This window comes from Chlorocebus sabaeus, chromosome 14 (genome assembly GCF_047675955.1).
Source record: "Chlorocebus sabaeus isolate Y175 chromosome 14, mChlSab1.0.hap1, whole genome shotgun sequence".
Classification (NCBI taxonomy): domain Eukaryota; kingdom Metazoa; phylum Chordata; class Mammalia; order Primates; family Cercopithecidae; genus Chlorocebus; species Chlorocebus sabaeus.
In genome coordinates this window covers 1,399,854-1,420,725 of record NC_132917.1, presented here as the reverse complement: position 1 = coordinate 1,420,725, position 20,872 = coordinate 1,399,854, and the positions used below count along the sequence as shown (strand labels likewise).

The 20,872-nt window shown below is 49.7% G+C and overlaps 1 protein-coding gene across 3 annotated transcripts in view; it reads right to left on the bottom strand.

Moving 5' to 3' along the window:
• The window catches only part of TPO (thyroid peroxidase), a 115,099-nt gene extending 97,789 nt beyond the window's left edge, over nucleotides 1-17,310 (bottom strand). For all 3 annotated transcript variants that reach the window (XM_038006477.2, XM_073022729.1, XM_073022730.1), the window contains exons 1-2: nucleotides 17,217-17,310; nucleotides 9,889-9,973 (exon numbers count right to left, since the gene is read on the bottom strand). In XM_038006477.2, coding sequence (XP_037862405.2) covers nucleotides 9,889-9,973; nucleotides 17,217-17,310 — 179 coding nt within the window. The remainder of the gene's footprint in view (nucleotides 1-9,888; nucleotides 9,974-17,216) is intronic.
• Between the last annotated feature and the right edge of the window lie 3,562 nt (nucleotides 17,311-20,872).

The following is a 20,872-nucleotide window of genomic DNA, read 5'->3' as shown; positions in this document are numbered from 1 at the left end:
CCACAGGCCTCCCCTCACCCACAGGCCTCCCCTCACCCGCAGGCCTCTCCTCAGCCCCAGGCCTCTCCTCACACGCAGGTCTCTCCTCACCCCCAGGCCTCTCCTCACCCACAGGCCTCTCCTCACACGCAGGTCTCTCCTCACCCACAGGCCTCCCCTCACCCGCAGGCCTCTCCTCAGCCCCAGGCCTCCCCTCACCCACAGGCCTCTCCTCACCCACAGGCCTCTCCTCACCCCCAGGCCTCTCCTCACACGCAGGTCTCTCCTCACCCCCAGGCCTCTCCTCACCCACAGGCCTCCCCTCACCCGCAGGCCTCTCCTCACCCACAGGCCTCCCCTCACCCGCAGGCCTCCCCTCACCCGCAGGCCTCTCCTCAGCCCCAGGCCTCTCCTCACACGCAGGTCTCTCCTCACCCCCAGGCCTCTCCTCACCCCTAGGCCTCCCCTCACCCGCAGGCCTCTCCTCACCCCCAGGCCTCCCCTCACCCACAGGCCTCCCCTCACCCGCAGGTCTCTCCTCACCCCCAGGCCTCCCCTCACCCGCAGGCCTCCCCTCACCCGCAGGCCTCTCCTCACCCGCAGGCCTCTCCTCACCCCAAGGCCTCTCCTCACCCGCAGGCCTCTCCTCACCCCCAGGCCTCCACTCACCCGCAGGCCTCTCCTCACCTGCAGGCCTCCCCTCACACGCAGGCCTCCCCTCACCCGCGGGCCTCCCCTCACCCCCGGGCCTCCCCTCACCTGCAGGCCTCCCCTCACACGCAGGTCTCCCCTCACACACAGGCCTCTCCTCACCCGCAGGCCTCTCCTCACCCGCAGGCCTCTCCTCACCCACAGGCCTCTCCTCACCCCTAGGCCTCCCCTCACCCGCAGGCCTCTCCTCAGCCCCAGGCCTCTCCTCACCCACAGGCCTCTCCTCACCCCCAGGCCTCTCCTCACCCCCAGGCCTCCCCTCACACGCAGGTCTCTCCTCACCCCCAGGCCTCCCCTCACCCGCAGGCCTCTCCTCCCTTGCAGGCCTCTCCTCACCCGCAGGCCTCTCCTCACCCGCAGGCCTCTCCTCACCCACAGGTTTCTCCTCACCCCCAGGCCTCTCTTCACCCCCAGGCCTCTCCTCACCCACAGGCCTCCCCTCATTTGCAGGCCTCCCCTCACCCACAGGCCTCCCCTCACCCGCAGGCCTCTCCTCACCCGCAGGCCTCTCCTCACCCGCAGGCCTCTCCTCACCCCCAGGCCTCCCCTCACCCGCAGGCCTCCCCTCACCCGCAGGCCTCCCCTCACCCCCAGGCCTCTCCTCACCCCCAGGCCTCTCCTCACCCCCAGGCCTCTCCTCACACGCAGGTCTCTCCTCAGCCCCAGGCCTCTCCTCACCCCCAGGCCTCTCCTCACCCACAGGCCTCTCCTCATCCCCAGGCCTCTCCTCACCCCCAGGCCTCTCCTCAGCCCCAGGCCTCTCCTCACACGCAGGTCTCTCCTCAGCCCCAGGCCTCTCCTCACCCCCAGGCCTCTCCTCACCCACAGGCCTCCCCTCACCCGCAGGCCTCTCCTCAGCCCCAGGCCTCCCCTCACCCACAGGCCTCTCCTCACCCACAGGCCTCTCCTCACCCCCAGGCCTCCCCTCACCCGCAGGCCTCTCCTCAGCCCCAGGCCTCTCCTCACACGCAGGTCTCTCCTCACCCCCAGGCCTCCCCTCACCCGCAGGCCTCTCCTCACCCCAAGGCCTCCCCTCACCCGCAGGCCTCCCCTCACCCGCAGGCCTCTCCTCACCCCCAGGCCTCTCCTCACCCGCAGGCCTCTCCTCACCCGCGGGCCTCCCCTCACCCCCGGGCCTCCCCTCACCTGCAGGCCTCCCCTCACACGCAGGTCTCCCCTCACACACAGGCCTCTCCTCACCCGCAGGCCTCTCCTCACCCACGGGCCTCTCCTCACCCCCAGGCCTCCCCTCACCCGCGGGCCTCCCCTCACCCCCAGGTCTCCCCTCACCCGCAGGCCTCCCCTCACCCACAGGCCTCCCCTCACCTGCAGGCCTCTCCTCACCCGCAGGCCTCTCCTCACACGCAGGCCTCCCCTCACCCGCGGGCCTCCCCTCACACCCAGGCCTCCCCTCACTCCTGGTCTCCCACACAGGCACCTGACTTTTTTAGATTCCCAGCAGCAGCAGCAGCTACAGGGAACCAATCCAAGGTTTCACAGTTGACCTGCCTACTAGCATTTGGGAACCTGGGGAACCTGGAGAGAAAGGACAGAGGTGACCTTTGCAACAACGCTGCCAACACCTGGGTGGATCAGAGCATTGTCCAAGCACCTGCAAAGTGGAATTACTGAGTCCCCAGGACCCAAGGGAGGACTACATCAGGTTCACCATCCTTCTTGCCTGAGGGTTGAGTCAATCACCTTTGACAGCAAAGCTGGCAGGGCCAGGCCCCAAAGGAGAAGCAGAGTGACCACAGTGGACTGCGCTCTGGGGGCTCCAGGCAGCTGCCCTGGCTGAGTTGTCTGCAGTGGGGCCTCTCCAGCTGACAGGAGGCCAGCACTGCCAAGTGACCACAGGAGGTGTGTGAGTGTCAGAGGCCAGGCAGAGCTATGGAGCTGGCAGGAGAACCTCCTTCCCTCTGCAAGTTAGACATGAGGCTCGGGACTCCAAATCACCCACTGTGGCTTTGGGAAAAGTGACCTAGTTGTTCTCTTCAGTTGTTCTGCCATAATTAAATGGATTGTTTATATTTTTATTAATAATAATCCCAAAATACATAGTGCTTACAAGTGAAAATAAAGTTTTAAGTGCGGTGTTAAGCACTTGTATTCCTTCCATAGTTAATAATATTGAATACTGAAAACAAATGTGCTAAGAGAGACACCAATCACTATGGAAGGTGATGGGTACGTTAATTTTGTTTGATGGTAGTGATCATTTCATTATGTATCAAAACATCATTTTGCAAATCTGAAACATATACAACAAAAATAAAAATTTTTAAAGCTTACATGTTAAGCTCTTTTTGCATTGCTATAAAGAAATACTTGAGACTGGGTAATTTATAAAGAAAAGGGATTTAATTGGCTCAAGGTTCTGCAGACTGTGCAAACACGGACCCAGCACCCGCTTGGCTTCCGGAGAGGCCTCGGAAGCCACAATCATGGTGGAAGGTACAGCAGGAGCAGGTGCCTCACATGGTGAGAGAAGGAGCAAGAGGTCAAGCTGGCAGGTGTCACACAGTGTAAAACAACCACGTCTCACATGGACCTCCTGGGCGAGAACTGACTCATCACCAAGAGAATGGGGCTAAACCATTCATAAGGGGTTTGCCCTTGTGATCCACTTGCCTCTCACCAGGCCTCATCTCCAACATCAGGAATCACATTTTAACATGAGATTTGAGGGAAAAAGCATCCACACCATATCCTTCTACCCTGTTCCCTCGAATTCCATGTCTTTCTCACATTCCAAAATACAATTACGCCTTCGCAACAGTCCCCCAAAGTCTTAATTTATTCCGGCATTAACTCAAAAGTCCCAAGTCCGAAGTCTCATCTGGAGATGAGGTCCTTCTACCTATGAGCCTCTGAGATAAAAAAAAAAAACCAGTTACATGTTTCCAAGATACAACGGTGGCACCAGCATTGGGTATATTTTTCCATTCTAAAAGGGAGAAATCAGCCAACAGAAAGGGTTGATAGGCCCCACACCAGTCTACGCTCAGTAGACAGTTCGATAAATCTTAAAGCTCCAAAACAATCTCCTTTGACTCCGTGTCCTGTACCCTGGTGTGAGGAATGGACTCCCAAGGCCTTGGGCAGGTCTGCCCTGTGGCTTCCTTGAACACAGCCCACCTGGCTGCTCTCATGGTTTGGAGTTGAGCACTTGAGGCTTTTTCTGGTGCAGGATGCAAGCTGCTGGTGGAGCTACCATTCTGGGGTCTGCAGGGAGATGGCCTCCTTCTCACAGCTCCATTAAGCAGTGTCTCAGTGGACACTCTGTGTGGGGGCTCCAACCTCGTATTTCCCCTCAGCATGGCCCTAGTAGAGTCGTTCTGAGAGGGCTTTGCCCCTGAAGTAGGCTTCTGCCTGGGCACCTAGGCTTGTTCATGCATTCTCTGAAATCTAGGGGAAGCCACCAAGTCTCCTTAACTCTTGCATTCTGTGAGCCTGAAGGCTGAACACCATGTGAAAGCTATAGAAACTTATGGCTTGAACTGTTCAGGCTGTGGCTTGAGTAGTACCTGGGCCCCTCTGAGCCAAGCCCAGAGCCAGAGCAGCTGGGATATAGGGATCTGTGACCCCGGGCTGCACAGGACAAAGAGGCCCAAAGTCTAGACTCTGAAGCCATTCTTTCCTCCTAGATCTCTGGGCTTGTGATGGGAGGGGCTGTCCTGAGGACTTACAACATGCTTTCTTCGAGGCCCTTTTCCTGTTGTCTTGGATAGTAGCACTCAGCTCCCTTTTAGTCATGCTAATCTCTCTAGCAAATGGTTACTCCAGCAGCTCCCTTTAATTCTTTCCCTGAAAACAGGATCTTGTTTTCTATCATGTGGGTAGGCTGCAGATTTTCCAAATGTTTATGCTCTGCTTCCCTTTTAAATATAAGTTCCAAATACAAATCATTTCTTTGCTCTCATATCTCATGGTTGGTTGTTAGAAGCAGCTAGACCACCCCTTGAATGCTTTGCTGCATAGAAATTTCTTCTGCCAGGGAGAATGGCGTGAACCCGGGAGGCGGAGCTTGCAGTGAGCCGAGATTGCGCCACTGCACTCCAGCCTGGGCGACAGAGCGAGACTCCGTCTCAAAAAAAAAAAAAAAAAAAAAAAAAAAAAAAAGAAATTTCTTCTGCCAGATACTCCAAGTCATCACTCTGAAGTTCAAACTTCCACAGATCCCACAACTTGGACACAATGCAGCCAAGCTCTTTGCTAAGGCATAACACAGGTGACCTCTACCTCCAGTTCCCAGTAAGTTCCTCATTTCCATCTGCCACCATGTCAGCCTGGCCTTCACTGTCCTTATTTCTAGCAGCATTTTGGTTACAATCATTTGGCAAGTCTCTAGGAAGTTCTGAACTTTCCCTTGTCTTTCTGTCTTCTTCTGAGCCCTCCAAACTCTTCCAACCCCTGCCATTACACAGTTCCAAAGCCACTGCTACAATTTCAGGTATCTTCATAGAAACACCCCACTCCTCAGTACCAATTTTCTGTGTTAGGCCATTTTCACATTGCTATAAAGAAATACCCGAGATTTGGTAATTTATGCAGAAAAGAAAAGAAGTTTAATTGGCTCACGGTTCTTCTGGCTATATAAGCATTGCTCTTGCACCTGCCTGGCTCCTGATGAGGGCTTCAGGAAGCTGACAACTATGGCAGAAGTTGGATGGGGAGTGGACAGGTCCTGGAGCAAGAGAGTAGAGTGGGGGAGGTGCCACAGACTTTTAAACAACCAGATCTCCTGTGAACTAACTGAGCAAAATCTCCCTTATCACCAAGGGGATGGGGCAAATCAATCACTCATGAGGGATCCACCCCCATGACCCGATTCTTCTCAGCAGGCTCCACCTCCAACACTGGGAATCTCGTTTCAGCATGAGATTTGGGGGGACACACCAAACCATATCAGCTTGTGAGATAAATACAACAATTATGCCCATTTTATAGGTGAGGAAATTAATTCATTGAAAACTAAGTAGCTTGCACCACGTAGACATCCAGTAAATGATAGAGACAACAGTAAGATACAAAAATTATACACATGCATCATGTATCTTAGAAATAACTTTATGTACATACAAATGCATGTGATATTTAACTTAAAATATACAATATATGTGTTTTAGATCTGCTGACATGTTTGTAAAAGGTACTATATAGTCATGAACTTTGAGGACACTGAGATTGTAGCTACTTATAACACATTAGCCAGCCACAGTTCCTGGATGCCAGCTGAAGACAGGAGACTCCTGGCCCAGACGCAAGTGACATTGTCAGTCGCAGCAGCTGCGGCAGAGACAGAGCGTAGGCACCTGTGCAGGTTCCCCAGGACTCGCCATGGTAGAGAGGATAGCAACCCTCCCAAAACGCATGCTTTCCTTGGAGATATTTATCTAAAATCTATCTGAGCAAGACATTTGGTTAACAGGAAGAATGAGAATTCTCTGGAGATCTGAAGGCCAAGGGTGCTCCTTTTGAGGAAATCTACTCCTGCCTCCTAGAACAACACCTATACCCACTCGAGGGCTCACTGTCTCATCCCTTCTTTTGCCTGGCACCCATGGGACAACACAATCAGGACCCAAAAGGGGTATATCAGGAAAGCAGCGGTCTGGGAAACTGATCCCAGCTCCTGAGCGTGACCTGGAGGGGTCTGGGAAACTGATCCCAGCTCCTGAGCGTGACCTGGAGGGTATCGCCCAGCAGGTCCCCTGGATGGGTCCCCAGGTCACACTGCCCACACCAGCCCTTCCTGTCCCTGCAGCTGCTGTGCAGCTCAGACGGCTCTCCCTTGCTGGCTGGTCACTTTCCCAACATGTCCACGTTCTGCAGAGCCCAGCCTGCAGGCAGCTCAGTTCAGAAGAGCCTGGAGAGGTGCTTCAACCCCCCAACAAGCCACAGTCTGCTCTGTTCATCTGCTGCTATTTCCCAGGGGCCGCAGCCATGGCTCATTCTGGACACAGATGCAGTCTGCAGCCCAGGTCAGGGCTGCATGTTACTTTAAGACCTCAGCTTCAGAATATAAGCAAGGTATTACTAGGTGACACTTGCAGGCTCTTAATTGCAGCAAAATATCTGAAAATCAAACTCAAATTAGGGGAACTTTGACTCCAGTTGGTTTTGCATTCTTAAGGTGAAGAGCCCACACAGAGCCGTGCATCATATGTGTGTTCCCACGAATTCTCTGGATCGCTCTCGGTTTGTGGATACCATCCAGTAGCTTCATTTGATTAAATAATAACACTCCTTTAGCTGTTCTGTCTGCCACCCCAGGAATGCCCAGAACGCTCCACTGTGAACAGTAAACAGACTAAAATGGTATCTCTAATCTAGGTGCGGATATTCCAGGCTGAATACACCCTGGACCTCACAGCAAACTGTCAATACTGGAAATGGTCCCTGAATGCTAAAAAGGAATGAGTTTACTGCTCAAGGAATGTGAGCCTGGACAGACCATGGGATAAGTAACTGAGACTGATGGGAACATTTGGTTTCTCGGCCTCTGGTCTACCCGACCCAGAGCCTCATGCAGACACTTCTTCTATCTATGCCAAAATTATGAAATTACGAAGTGGAGAAAGGAAGGGAGTTGCTCCCACTCTCATGGCAGGTGGAGGGGGCAAATCTACAGTGCCCGCTCTCTGCCATGGTGGGAGAAAAGCACACTGCCCTGTCCAAGGGGTGCCTGCCAGGTCGAGGGCACACTCACCCCTGCCCCCACACTACCAGCCACACCTGGCCAGGTGGCCCAGACACAATGGATGGGCAGATCCTGCCCCTGCCTGCCTCCCTCACAGGGTCTGGCTGCTGCAGATGAACCTGGTTGCTGATGCAGCCTGGGCCACAGGCCCCGGAACCCTCCGCTGCCTCCCTGGAGGTTGTATCTTCCTCCAGAATACACTGCACATTCTCCAGATTCTCCAGTCAAACAAGGGTGCTCTTCCCCAGAGCCCGGGCCAGCACGCTCACCGCACAGCGGAAAGATCTGGGTCCCCAGGCACAGGGCCCCCCTCCTCAGACGCAGACCCTCCTGTGTGCAGCCTGCCCTGGTCTCCTTTCCATTGCTCTGTGGGAGCTGGTCTCAGGGAACGAGTGCAAACACTAAAACTCTGGCTCCATCTACCTTGGGAGCGAAGTCCTTTGTCCCTGGCCCCGTGCTATCCAGGTAAGCGAAGTGATGAGTGAGGGGATAAGGAGTCTCAGAGGCTCCCTTTTTGTAAACACTTTCATGGGCAGCTCTGTGCTTTCCTATCACTTTCCAAAAGCCCGGGGCCATACCACTGTCCATGGGTGAGTGGAAGAAATGACTCAGGCACACTCTAGCTCCTGATATTATTATTTAGAGAAGTTTTTTTTTTTTCCTTTTCGGCTCTAAAGTAACTAGATGTGTGTTGAAGGATAAAAGTGTCTTATTATTATTAAAACTGTTACTCAAAGTCAGTTCTCTAACCAACTAACCATCATGTTTCCTGATGATCCGTAATAAATTCATGCCTAAATGAGGTGCCCCCTTCAGGTATCTGTCTTTACAGAAGGAGCACGGACTTCGGAGAATATGAAACGATCTAACTCATCTCTGTATCCCGGCATCCAGAACAATGACTGTTCCACAGTAGAAACAGTATTTCTTAAGGAAAGAAACATAGCTGGAATAGGTGTAGAGTGTATTTTTTCAGTGATATCAAAAGGCAAATTTTTCCAATAGTGTCCCCAGCTGGCATCTCTCCTGGGCTTCCCTCACTCTAATGCATCCTTAGGATCAAGGCATTGATTTCAAAAGGGTCCTGTTAACATGTAATTTGTAAACCAAAAGTAAAATTCTAATGTCGTCGCCTAACCACCTGAGTGGACCCCGTCTCTCGGCCAAGAGCATTCCAAAGTTAGCCTGAAAAGCTGGTTCAGGCCGTGATGGAAGGTGGTGAGTCAGACACGCCTCCTTCCACCCCTCCAGCATCAACATCGACACTGACCTTAAGTCTGATAAGAGGCATTCACAATCTCTTCTCTGTGAAGCTCATGAAACCCTGGCGTCCACAACCCCTTCACATAACCCAGACATTTCTTCCCACTGATAATAATTCTTTCAACTGATTTTTGCCAATCAGAAAACTGTTACATCTACTTATGACCCGGAGACTCCCCATCATGCAAATCTGACACGTTTTGACGGACGTCTTCTGTCTCTCTAAGATGTGTAAAAGCAAGCTGTGCCCCAGCCATCTTGGGCAGGTGTCCTCAGGACCTCCGGACACTGTGTTACAGGCACATCCTTAGCCTTGTTAAAATAAACGTTCTACACGGATTGAGATCTGTCTTAGATACTTGGGTTCACAAATTGTTACTAAGAGGGCAGCACACACTTCTTACTACGCACTTGGTATCCACCCCCACTGCCATGTCTTCCCAGGAATTCTTGTCCATTTTAGACTTACTAAAGTGTGCATGAGTTTATGAGAAATAGTGGTTCTCTTTCTTTTCCCTTTGATTCAATTTTTAGAAAATAAATAATAATTTGTTTTCAGCCACTATGAACAATAAGGTATTTTTCTGGCTGGAATAATAGAAATTTGGAATAAATTAACTGCTGTCTTTTGATATTTTGTATCTTGAGAACTTATATAATTATTAGTCAACTTCCTACAAAATAATAAGCTTGGGAGGACAAACTGCTTTACAGGTTTTTTGATTTTCTTTTCTTTTTCTAGACAGGTAATATGAGACCACAATATTCTTAATAGTGGTGTCTGTTATATAATTACAAATGCTAATTATTTCAAAAATGAAGGAGAGCCCCATTTAATTCTTTATCCTATGCTCCAGGTTATGTTACAGTTACATCACACCACCAAAGATCTGGGATCTAGGTCTCCCTTTTCCTCTTTAATCTGTCCTAGTCCTTGAGGAGAGAGTCTGGTTTCACTATCAGGACGTCAGCCTCTACTGTCTTTTAACCAGGATATATGTAATTGCTGACTGGATCATGGTGCTTTTCCTCTGTGTCTTGCTAAAGAAAGAATTGGATATTAAATACCATTTCTATCCTCTGCTTGCACATGACACTGGGGAAGCAAATTAACAATGGGAAGCTTCAGGTTTTCATTTGCAATTGTGAATATTAGGCCACACGTGTGCAGATGTCGGGGAGGACGTGCCCGTAGGTGGCATTCGGGGCGGTGGCCCCTCCCCAGGGCTCACCTCTGCATCGTGGCGTACATGGCAGTGTCCACCAGCCGCTTGCTTTCCTCCAAGACGCTGGCGACACGAGACTCCTCAGGCTTTCCTACAGAAGAGAACACCACATAGTCAGAGCACAATGACGGTTCGGGGATTCACTGACAGTGTTGCTTTGTCACTCAAGCCCATCTGGCTGTGGTGATGCCCACGTGGTTTCCAGGGCAGGCAGGCGACCAGGTCCGCGGGAGGCTTCTCCTCCACGGGCCTTTACTTCCTTGCTACGGAGAAGTGTCCATCCCCCTGCATGGAGCTGCCTGGAGAATGGGATGAGAGAGCTGCTCACCTAATTTCTCACTTGTCCAAACCACTTCAAATGATTCTGAATAACTTTTGTTCTGAACATTTATCACTGGTTGCCTGAGCTAGTGGTAAAGTTGATAATAATTTGCCTATCTTAATTTGTGTACTTAATAAAAGATAAAATAATTCTAATATACCAGCAGTTTCCAATGAAAACACTCCTGTGTTATTTGTTTTAGCACCTGGAATGTTTAAGAGGTTAAAATCCCATTTCTGGATAGCAACATGAAGTTCCAGATGGGTAACAGGAAGATGGCAAGTGCTTCTGGCCATGTTCACACGTGAGTCCTGTCACTAAATTCACCTGTGTAGCATCAATACTCCACCAAAGGAATGCATTGGTTCCTAAAAGCAAATAGAAGTCCCTGAAGGGGACACCAGGCTCTCCCCACGGCCCAACGTGGCACCTGCAAGAGGTTGGCCCAGGAGAGGCACCTGCACGAGGTCAGCCCAGGACAGGCGACTGCAGCCCCAAGTGCCTTCCATGCTCGTCCCCACCCAAGGAGCACACAAATTCCCCACCATCCCTTCTTCCTGCTCACTCTGCCCTGCTCCGTCTGTTCTGTTGTCTACCCAGTTTCTTACAGTGTGATACAACAAAGTTAAGAAAACCTCCATGATGGATCTCTCTTGGGTTCTGGGATGAGTAACCAGTGGTTAAGCACTTGGGGTAGAGGGTGACCTCTCAGGGTTGGGCAGAGAGCAATGAACAGAGCCCCCCGGTGTGGGGCTCCCTGGGGCCAGGGCGGGTGGGAGGGGGGCACCCAGCATGGGCTCACAACACCACCAGGGCCCCGCAGTATAGTCGTCAGAGCTGCGGGCTCTGGGTGTGGAGTCTGAACAGGGGACCCGGTTTCGCGCCAGCACATGCATGCTTGGGAAAGTGCGATGTGGAACGGATGCCACTGGGAGTGAGTAGGAACCGAAAAAGGAGGGGTGGCCTGGGCATCGCAGGACTGGTGGCAGGTGTGGACCTCAAGGACCAGCATTCCGGGCTTTATGGAGATTTCTTTCAGCTCTCAAGAGCAAGGGAACCTCCTATTCCCACAAAAGCTTGAGATATAAGACACTTGGAATTTTCGTTTATTTTCCTCGTATTTCCTTCTAAACCCACTGCAACTGCCTGGGCAACTCAACTCACATTTAGTATTCTGAGGTCAGTCACGGCCGCTTACTTGCCAAATGCAGTAACCACCCCCGAGGACTCTGGTGCTTTTGGGATGTTGCCGGCATTCTTAGGTGGCAGAGGGGTGACGGCCATGAGCTCTGGAGTGAGACAAATCAATCTCCGAGTGACGCAGCAGACCACTTCACCTGGCGCGGCTTTCTCTCCTAGCGGCAGAGTTACATGGCAGGATAGTTTCAGAGAGAAGTTTGCACAGCTCTTGGCTCAGGGCCTGGCAAGTGCGCAGAGTTATGTCTTAGGATGGTTTTAGAGAGAAGTTTGCACAGCTCTTGGCTGAGGGCCTGGCAAGCCTCAGTGCTCCCGGCCGTCGTGCCTTCTGCTTTCAGTTTCTGGCCGCTCGCTCTCTCAGCCTCAGTCACCGTGGCTCTCTTCCCTCCACGGTCTCCCTCCCGTGAATGTCACCACGGGTGCATTTCTGGCTCCTCTGATCTTTGCCGTCTCCTCTCACCCTCCTTTCATCCTCACCCAAATGCCCGTTTTCACTTGAACTTCTCTCCCGAGTCACGCCATCCCCCTCTGCTCCCCACTCGGGGGAATTAACAGCCTGAAATAACCAGCTGCCAGCTCAGGTCCCCAAGCCAGAAACCCAGCCACGGCTCTCCTTGCCTTTCATTCGCCGTGTTGTGCTGATTTCCCCATAATATCTCTGGTAGAACGTTCTGCTCCTGCCTGGCCCTGGCCAGTCTCCCTTTCTACTGCTTTAGTAGAAGGAGCTCTCGACTGTCTCCGGCACTGATCTCTCCCCCATCCTTCTGTCCCTCCTGCTGTCACCCAAGTGACCTTTCTAAAACAAGGCCTGCTTGTGCCTGTGCCTTTGATGAAAGCATCTGAAGGCTCCTGATGCCCACGGAATTGCGTGCAGGTCCTCCTCAGAATCGAGGACTTCCACAACCCGCCCAAAACCCATCTCCATGTTGCAGAGCTGTGGATGTAAAACTCAATTTATCCTTCATCTCATGAAACTGTCAATCTCAAGCTCCCAGCTCTTCCTTTATGAAATGTTGATCCTGCTGATCTTTAGGTACCAGAAAAAAAAAATCAGCTCTGTCACTCACACCACCTGTGTTTATGCACCCTGTCACTGAGAGTTTCTTCAGGGCTCTGCAAAGTTCTGCGCTATTCACGGCCAAGACCAAAGGCTGGTTTTCAGCAGGCAACTTGACAATTATTTAAGAACCAACTGATGAAATGCCAAGAAACATGCTTATTTTTCCCTACTATGCTTGGAAATGGCAGTTTCTAGAGAGATCGTTCCTTGTTATTGACAAATATTAATATATTGTTATTTAAGTTTAACTGATCACATGTTGCTTAGTCTCTAGTTTGTTTTCTTATTGTGAAATATTTCACAAAATTAAAACATTTTTAGAGGCTTGCAGATTATTATTGTCTTTTAAGTTTCATAAAATAAATCCATTTTTGTATTGAAAACTCCCATCAGAGACAGATAATTCTCAGATAGTCTCAAGTCTCTGCTGGAACTGGTGGTGTTTTCACTGTTTAGGTTAACTACTTCTTGGCTGAGTAGAGGTGACTGACATCCATCTGTAGGGGAGGAAGAAATCTTTTCTCTCCCTGCATCTTAGGTTAATTTTCTGGGGCATTGTAAATTATACTGACAAAAGGCAGAGTCCCAAGAGGAAAACACACAGGGGATTATTAACCTGGCCTCCTGCTTCCACGAGGGAGCACCCTGAGCGCCCCAAGATGGAAACTTGAACGGACAGTTAGAACTCGGCCGCACAGCCCCTCAACAAAAGGACAATCATTTTCCAAGAAGCTACAAGACCAAAGCAAAGGGCTTTGAGCTCCCGGGAAACACATTGTGAGGAGGCCTCTCTGGGGCAGCTACAGGAAGGGAGGCCAGGGCTGCAGAGGTTTGCCACACAGATGCCTCTGGGACTGGTCCCAGGCTGAGGCCTGGGGTCCCCCATGGTGATTTCTGTCCTTTCTGCTGGACAGGGAAAGGGACACTTTGCGGATTTATGTTCTACTTTTAGCCAAACAGAGGGAGGGCAGATGGCTTTTCCTTTATCTGCTGCTTCTCAGTTTCCATCGGCTCACGTCAGCTTTCCTGCCGCCAGGGAGCAGGGGTAGCTGGCTCTGACCCCCCCGCCATCGTTAGCTCTGCAGCTGCCCCTCCTTCCTCGGTTCCCAGCAGTCCCAGGGAAGAGGCGTCGGATGCAAGGACCATAGACTTAGGGAGTCTGAACCTGAACTTTATTTTTTTCAGAACTGAACACTGAATTCTAGGGAGTCACGGGACTTAATTACTTGCTCTGGAGAAGCTGCCCACTGCTCTCCACCTGCGCCTTCTCAAGATTGCTCCTGCTCTGAGAGGTGCATGGCACGGTTCCCCCAAATTCTCCTTTATGCATATTCATATTGTTCATAAAAGAGGTGGGATTCAGGGACACATTCGGCAAGAACATACTATATTTCAGAAAGAAGAAGGAAGTTGCCTTGTTCCAAAGGCTGTTTATGTAAAAAAACCTATATATATATAACTACATATATATATATTTATATGAAAGCCAAAATTCTTCTCCAAAACCCTAAGCCCCCAGGGCCAGAGCTTCGCCCCTAATTCTAAGCGCTGGATTCCTGTTTAGAGTCGTGCGTTGATTCTCACTTTAATCATTGCTGTCTGTTGAAATTTAATGAACTGGAATAAGGTTTGCCAACTTTCCTTTGAAAACAAATTCACTCATCAGGCTAGCTTCCCAAATTTTCCCAATCTGCAGGCAGTGCCTCTGCTTCCTGTTGTTCATTTGCATCTTGTTTTCTTTTAACAGCTATAACTTGTGGAACATTTGCCATAAAGATAATCGCACATAAATCTTGATTTTGCACAAATGCTGGAATGCCGCTCAGCCTGCGAGGGGATGAATACACAGGGCTCCGGTGATGAACACTCTGTTCAGGGTTTTAGAGGAGGGACTGGTAGCAAACTTCTCTTAGACAACAATGGTCATGCACAGACTTTGGAGGGAAAATGAAATCTTTTTCCAATTTCAAAGACTTTTATTACAGAATTTTCAGGTGCTGAAGTTTATTTCTCTTTGTGCTTTGACCCTAGGGGATCCTGCTCTGGAGCAAGAGTCTCTCCTGCACCCACCCAGTCTGAGCACTGGCCGAGATCGTTCCCTTCTTATTCCACCTTCCTAAGGTTTACAGACAAGCTGATACAACCTAAACTCTATCCAGGACTGATGCTTTTCTTTCTCTCTCTGTTTTTTTTTTAGATAGATTCTCACCTTGTCCCTAGGCTGGAGTGCAGTGATGTGATCTCGACTCACTGCAACCTCCACCTCCTGGGTTCAACTGATTCTTGTGCCTCGGCCTCCCAAGTAGCTGGGATGACAGGTGGGTACCACCACGTCCAGCTAGTTGTTATTTTTTTTTGCGTTTTTAGTAGAGATGGGGATTTGCCATGTTGGTCAGGCTGGTCTTGAACTCCTTCCTAGCCTCAAGTGATCTTCCTGCCTCGGCCTCCCGAAGTGTTGGGATTACAGATGTGAGTCATGGCACTGGCCTGATACTTTTCACTGAGTACTTATCATCAAGCTTCAAGTATGAGGATGTGTGTTGGTTCTCTGTGAAGACCTGGGACTTGAGGCTGAGTGGCCACAGCCTTGCTGCTTCTGAGACTTCCAGACCTCTACGCTTTGATCCGTAAAAGGGGTGCCTGACACATAATGGGTGAGCCACCCACCAAGCAGGACCCCCCGGGACCCCCCGGGCACCATCTGCTTATGGTGACCATGTGTGGTCCGGGGAAGCCTGGATCCTCTCGGCCCTGCCACTGGCTGCTCTTTGGCTTGTCCTGCACAGAGGCTGGGGAGCAGACCAAGGTTTTTGCTTCACATGGCTGTGAGCATAGGTGACATAAACCCACACGCAATCATTGGGTATCATCATTTTCCAAACGGATTTAAAGCTGCAAAACAACTATTAAAGGATGGAAAACTGAAGTACTGTGAGACACATGTTTTTTCAGTAACTCATTTACATGTCAAGCAAATAATAAGTCAGCTTGGAAACATTGGAGCGGGCAGAACGATGTGCCCAGTGTGTGGCGTAGCCGTCAGCTGCCGTCCTGTGCACTCGTGACGTATCAACCAAAAGTTTAAGCAAAAGGAAAAGGTCAAATCTCTCAGAGATGGAAAAATAATTTTTAAAAACTGCTTTAGCAAAAGTTGTGGATGCTGCATTCCTGATAGCTTTTTAAATGTGATTTTTTAAATTAAAAAACATGTTACAGAGTTTTAAATATTTCATTGAACAGCTCTCATGTATAACGACTTGCTCATAACTAGCTCTTGACTTCTAATATGTTTTACTTTGGTTTTATACAACCAGGTCCTTAATAAGTATGAAATAAAATAACAAATTAATTAATTTACAAACCATTGGCTGAACATCTAGCATGTTCGGGGTGATAGAGTGACTGATTTATTCTTGGAATTTGCAAAATCACTTTTTCCTGAGGTTCTTTATATTGTGACTCAGTGTGTGTGTGTGTGTGTGTGTGTGTGTGTGTGTGTGTGTGTGTGCGTGTTTGCCAGGGCACTGCATTCGCTGCTTTCAATGGAGTATCTCATTCTTGCTCATGAATAACGATTGTGATGGGCAATTTCCCAGTGTTCTCCACTTGCAGGTGAGGGACAGGAACTGGGGGTGAGTAGCCCATCCTTGGGGCATGGATGGAAGCTGGCAGGGAGAGGCCCCACAGCTTCCCTGATCTCAGAGTGGGCAGTGACTGGCACGTCCTGGGGGCTGTGGAGGGAGAGAGTGTTTTAAGGAGTCTACGAGTCTGTTACGGACTTCACTGCAGCTCCTAACATGGTTTGTGAAGTCCTGAGATGCAGAAACATTGGGATAAAATGTGGCCCCCAGCAGGCGGCTGGGCTGGGTGTGGCTGGGAGCAGTGATGACTCCAGAGTCTGTGACCCTGAACTACAAACAAGGCTGCAGTCCCGGGAAAGGCCGGCGAGGGCAGAGGTGCTAGGGCTGTGCCACGGCCCTGAGACTGTGTGCAGAGGCCTAGGGACCTGCCCAGCGAGGTGTCACCTGCTCCAGGGGCTTCGGGACCATGTCCAGGGGTCCAGGGACCTGCCCAGCGAGGTGTCACCTGCTCCAGGGGCCGCAGGACTGTGTCCAGAGGCCCAGGGACCTGCCCAGTGAGGTGACATCTGCTCCAGGTGTCTCAGGACTGTGTCCAGGGGCCCCAGAGACCTGCCCAGTGAGGTGTCACCTGCTCCCAGGGCCAGCAGTGTCCGTGGGGTGAAATGTCCAGGCAAACGCCCCTGCAGTGTTCGCTCTGGTGAAACCTGTTCCCAGGGTTTTGGACTTCATTTATTTTATCAAAAGAAAAGCAAAGAGTTTGATCTGTGATTATTTTAACCACTGCATCTCAGTAACTTTCTTAACTTGTTTTCACATAGTAGCACACTGATTCCAGAAAATACATCACAGAAGTTATTTAAGAAAAAATAATTCTGTAGCAAAGGAAGAAAAACACTCCCAAAGAAATTTTTTTTTTTTCAAATATATGAATAGGTAAAAGTGAAAATTTTCTATTGTGTTATCCAAGGAAAATCAGCTCTTTTTAAAAGAAAGAAATGTACAGTATTTTAATCCTTCTAAAATCAAGAATTACAATTTTGTTTCTTAAGCATAACAAAGCATACACTACAGGGGCCTAAACTGACTCTCGGGAGCTACCATTATGCCCTCTATTTTAGTAAGTGTGAAAAATAACTTTATAAGGCCAGAAGACCACAATGTATTTGCTACTTACCCCAAAGGAGTTCTTTGCCTCTTGAGATGAAAGGGAAGAAGGCTTCTGTGCAGGCCATAATCAGCGTGACAGCCAGGACAGCCAGCGCTCTCATTCTAAAATTAACGGAAGGAAACAGAGTATGCAACATAAGCACTGACGAGGCCATGAGAACCACTGCGTCCACTTCTCCTTGCTGAGCGGCTCCTGCCGCTGACTCTACGCAATCTCTACCACGGTGAGTGACCCTCACAGACCTGGGGTCTGCGAGGCCAGAGTCACCCTTCATGTCAGGAGGTGCACAGAAGCTGCAGTGCTGAGCAGGCCTCCCCAGGCCCTGATAATTCAAAAACAGAATTTTTATGTTTGGCAGCTCCAGTTGCCAAAATATCTCAGTAACAACCTATTTAAATTTTTGGTAATGTCAAATAGTATAACATTACTGGGAATAATTATTGGGAATGAAAAAAATCTCTTTCCCCTAATGTATCTATCTGGCAAAAAGTGAATACTATTAGAAATCTAGCCTTTATAAAAGTGATCAATAAAACCCCTAAATGCCTATTGAATTTCTTAAAGCATTCTTATGTCCATAAAATGATTTCAGAATTATAGTTGTTAAGACAAAACAGAAGATTCAAAATTCATCATTTCTACTTTCAAATCCTGGTTTTTTCTCTTAGGCTTTCTGTGACTATTTTTGAGCCACTAATTTTGTTAAGCAGGATAGCACCAGTGAGTCCGTGCTGGCGGGAATGTGTCTCCGTAGACGATGATCTAGGAATCGACCCTACGGGACCCACATGTTCCAGCAGAGGTCATTGCAAACAGCACTCATCAGTCAGTCAGTCCGTCTTGCTGGGAGACGCCACCTGCACCTGCCATAATGGCCCAAATTACAGCCTCTCTTGGACCAGTTTACAAGTTCCAGTGATGGATTTCTCTTAGAAAATGGAAAAATAAAAATTTTACAACCTGACCTTTTTTCTCTTCTCAGCCAACTGCACTGTTGGGCACTTTCTGCGGCTGTAACTCTTCTGAGATGTGCGCCTCAATTGCCTTCCAGGGACTTGGTTACACGCCTTATAAACCGACTCCATGCTCTGATACCCCATTAAGATGCTAGGAAGTGGAGTGGTGCCCGTTCTTCGTGGGAACAGAATGTCTTCGGGCTTTGTTGTGTTTGCACCAGGCTTCTTGTATGTCCTGACTGGTCAGAAACAAACTGCCATGTCATCGGGGTGCACATGTGGTCCAACCTCTGGCCGTATGAGTTAGGAAGAAGAGGGGAAAAAATTATACAGGGAGAAAGAATAAACCAACTAAATCCAACCTTGTGACACTCGCATTTTCCTCCCTGTTACTTTCTCAGTTAAATACCCTGTGAAAAAGGGGCTGTTAATCTCCCGAGGATTGGGTTGGGTGCAGCTCCCGGGCCCACCGATGACTCACTCTACAACTCTGAGCCTGTTGCTTTCTGTCCCTGAAAACCAGTTTTCTTATCATTAAGAGGTGAATAAACTACACTTTTTCCCAATTTGTTGAGGTGAAAAATGAGCACAGTCCAGCGTGTGTTCACCAGCACGCAGACATTCTCCCCTTAATCCACATCACACACCCATCAAAAGAGTCCCCACAAAGACAGAGATACCCAGTAGGAAGGTCACCACGATTGCATTCTCAACACTGGGAGATGAGGTGTCTTCACGGTTGATCTGCTTTCAGGCTGTATCTCATCATGAAAATGATAAAATAACATGTGTCTTCAATGACCCGCTCCTGAGACTCTGAGCCTCTTCACGCGTCCGGAAGTCCTTTGAGTTTCTACTTTGTGAAAATCATATTAATCTTTCTCCTCTCTTTCCCCCTCTCCAAATGTGACTGATGCTTCCTCTAGGTAACTTGAAAGTAAATGCTAAAACATGATGCAAAGGCTTCCAAATATTAGTCTGTTTGTTAGAAGATCTTCTGAAGCCTAAGAATGTGATGATTTGCCTTTAAAAGAACATTCTCCCCTCAATCACCATCACACACCCATAAAATGGGTAAAGATAACAAATGAGTTAGGCAAGCTCTGAAGAGCAGGGAGATCAGTCAACAGTGATATAATCCCTCCATGCACCCTGAACATGGTCACTAGGAGGGTGGGGTTTGGACAGAGAGGAAGGACCAGACTTGGTGGCTCGTTAAGGAGGATTCCATGGCTCAATGACGAGTTATTGTTGGGAACAGAAGAAAAGCAGAGCCTCTGAAGATTCAGCCATTCTTGGTTTGATGCCTGAGCAAGTGAAAATCTCATGTACTGATCCTAGGAAGGCCAGAGAAGAAGGCAGACTGGCTATGAAAAGCAAAGTGGGAGCAGGCTCAGGCTTGGAATTGTGTTGGAGGTGTCCATGGCACAGGCGGGCAGTGAGCTCTTGGGCATTTGGAAATGTTCTTTCAGCCATTGGGTGGAGTCCAGCTTAAAGAGACACATTTGGGAGTCCTGAGGGGGATACAGTGTGGACTGAGAGTGAATGGGGTTCTTCTTGGGAGAACATGGATGGAAAAGACGTCAAGAGTAGCTCAGAGCACTAGTGGGATGCAGTCCCCGAGCCTGTGACTGCACCCTGCGTGGCAAAAGGGGCTTTGCAGATGGGATTCAGTAAAGATTTTGAGGTGGGGAGGTTAACCTGGATTATCCACTGGTCTTCGTGTTAGCACACAGCTCCCTACAAGACAAAGGTGGAAAAGTCTGTGGGGGAGGAAGGGGGAAGTGATGATGGAAGCCGAGATTGGAGGGCCGTGGCCATGAGCCTCCAGCAACTGGAGGAGGCCAGGAGCAGGGCCTCTGGGGCCTCCAGGCAGAACCAGCTCTGTCCCTGGGCCTTGCTGCCAAAGGCTCATTTGGTTCTGTGACCTCCGGAGCTGATGGAGGAAAGTCACTAAGTGTGTGGCCCTCCGTTAAGGCATTCACAGGAAATTCACACAGCCAGAAAGGTGGGTGGTAAAACGAGATAGTGTGGGGCAAATACTCAAGGAAGAGTTCGGAGAAGAGAGCATTAAATGTAAATTAAATACTGACTGGACACTCTTTTCATCACAGAAGGACACTTGAAAACGCCGAGTGCCGATGGAGACCTGGGGAGAAGAAGGGGTTTGTGTGCACGGCTAGGGGAGGCCAAGCCAGCACATCACCTCTCCAGGGCGTTTTGTAGCCTCTCCTCTAAGTTGCTGTTACCAAGTGACCCTGCACAAATATGAGAAACGTATCTATCATTTGAAAATACGTATTTTAGCTAGATTACATGATGTGCTTATTTTAATACTAATTAAACAGTATAAATAATGCATCAAGTACAATGGAAGCTGTTACACTGGAAATGTTGAGACGTGAGCGGACAAAAGCCTGAGAATGGCGGGTTTGGAGAAGGCCCACTGGACGGCACACGTGTTTTGGAGAAAGAGGACAGGGGAGTTGGGAAGGAAGATTTCTGCAGGGAGAAATGGAAAACCCAAGGGTGTCACATAATGGAAGAATGAAAGAGAGGCAACTAAAGATCTGGCTGAAGCCCCCAGGCTCTGTCAGGAAGGAGCATTTGGAAGACGTGGTCACCCAGCGACGCAGAGCGGAGAGATTGCAGGGGAGACTCGGTGAGAAAGAGGACAGTTTTAGCCACGAGAAGGAAAGAAAAGAA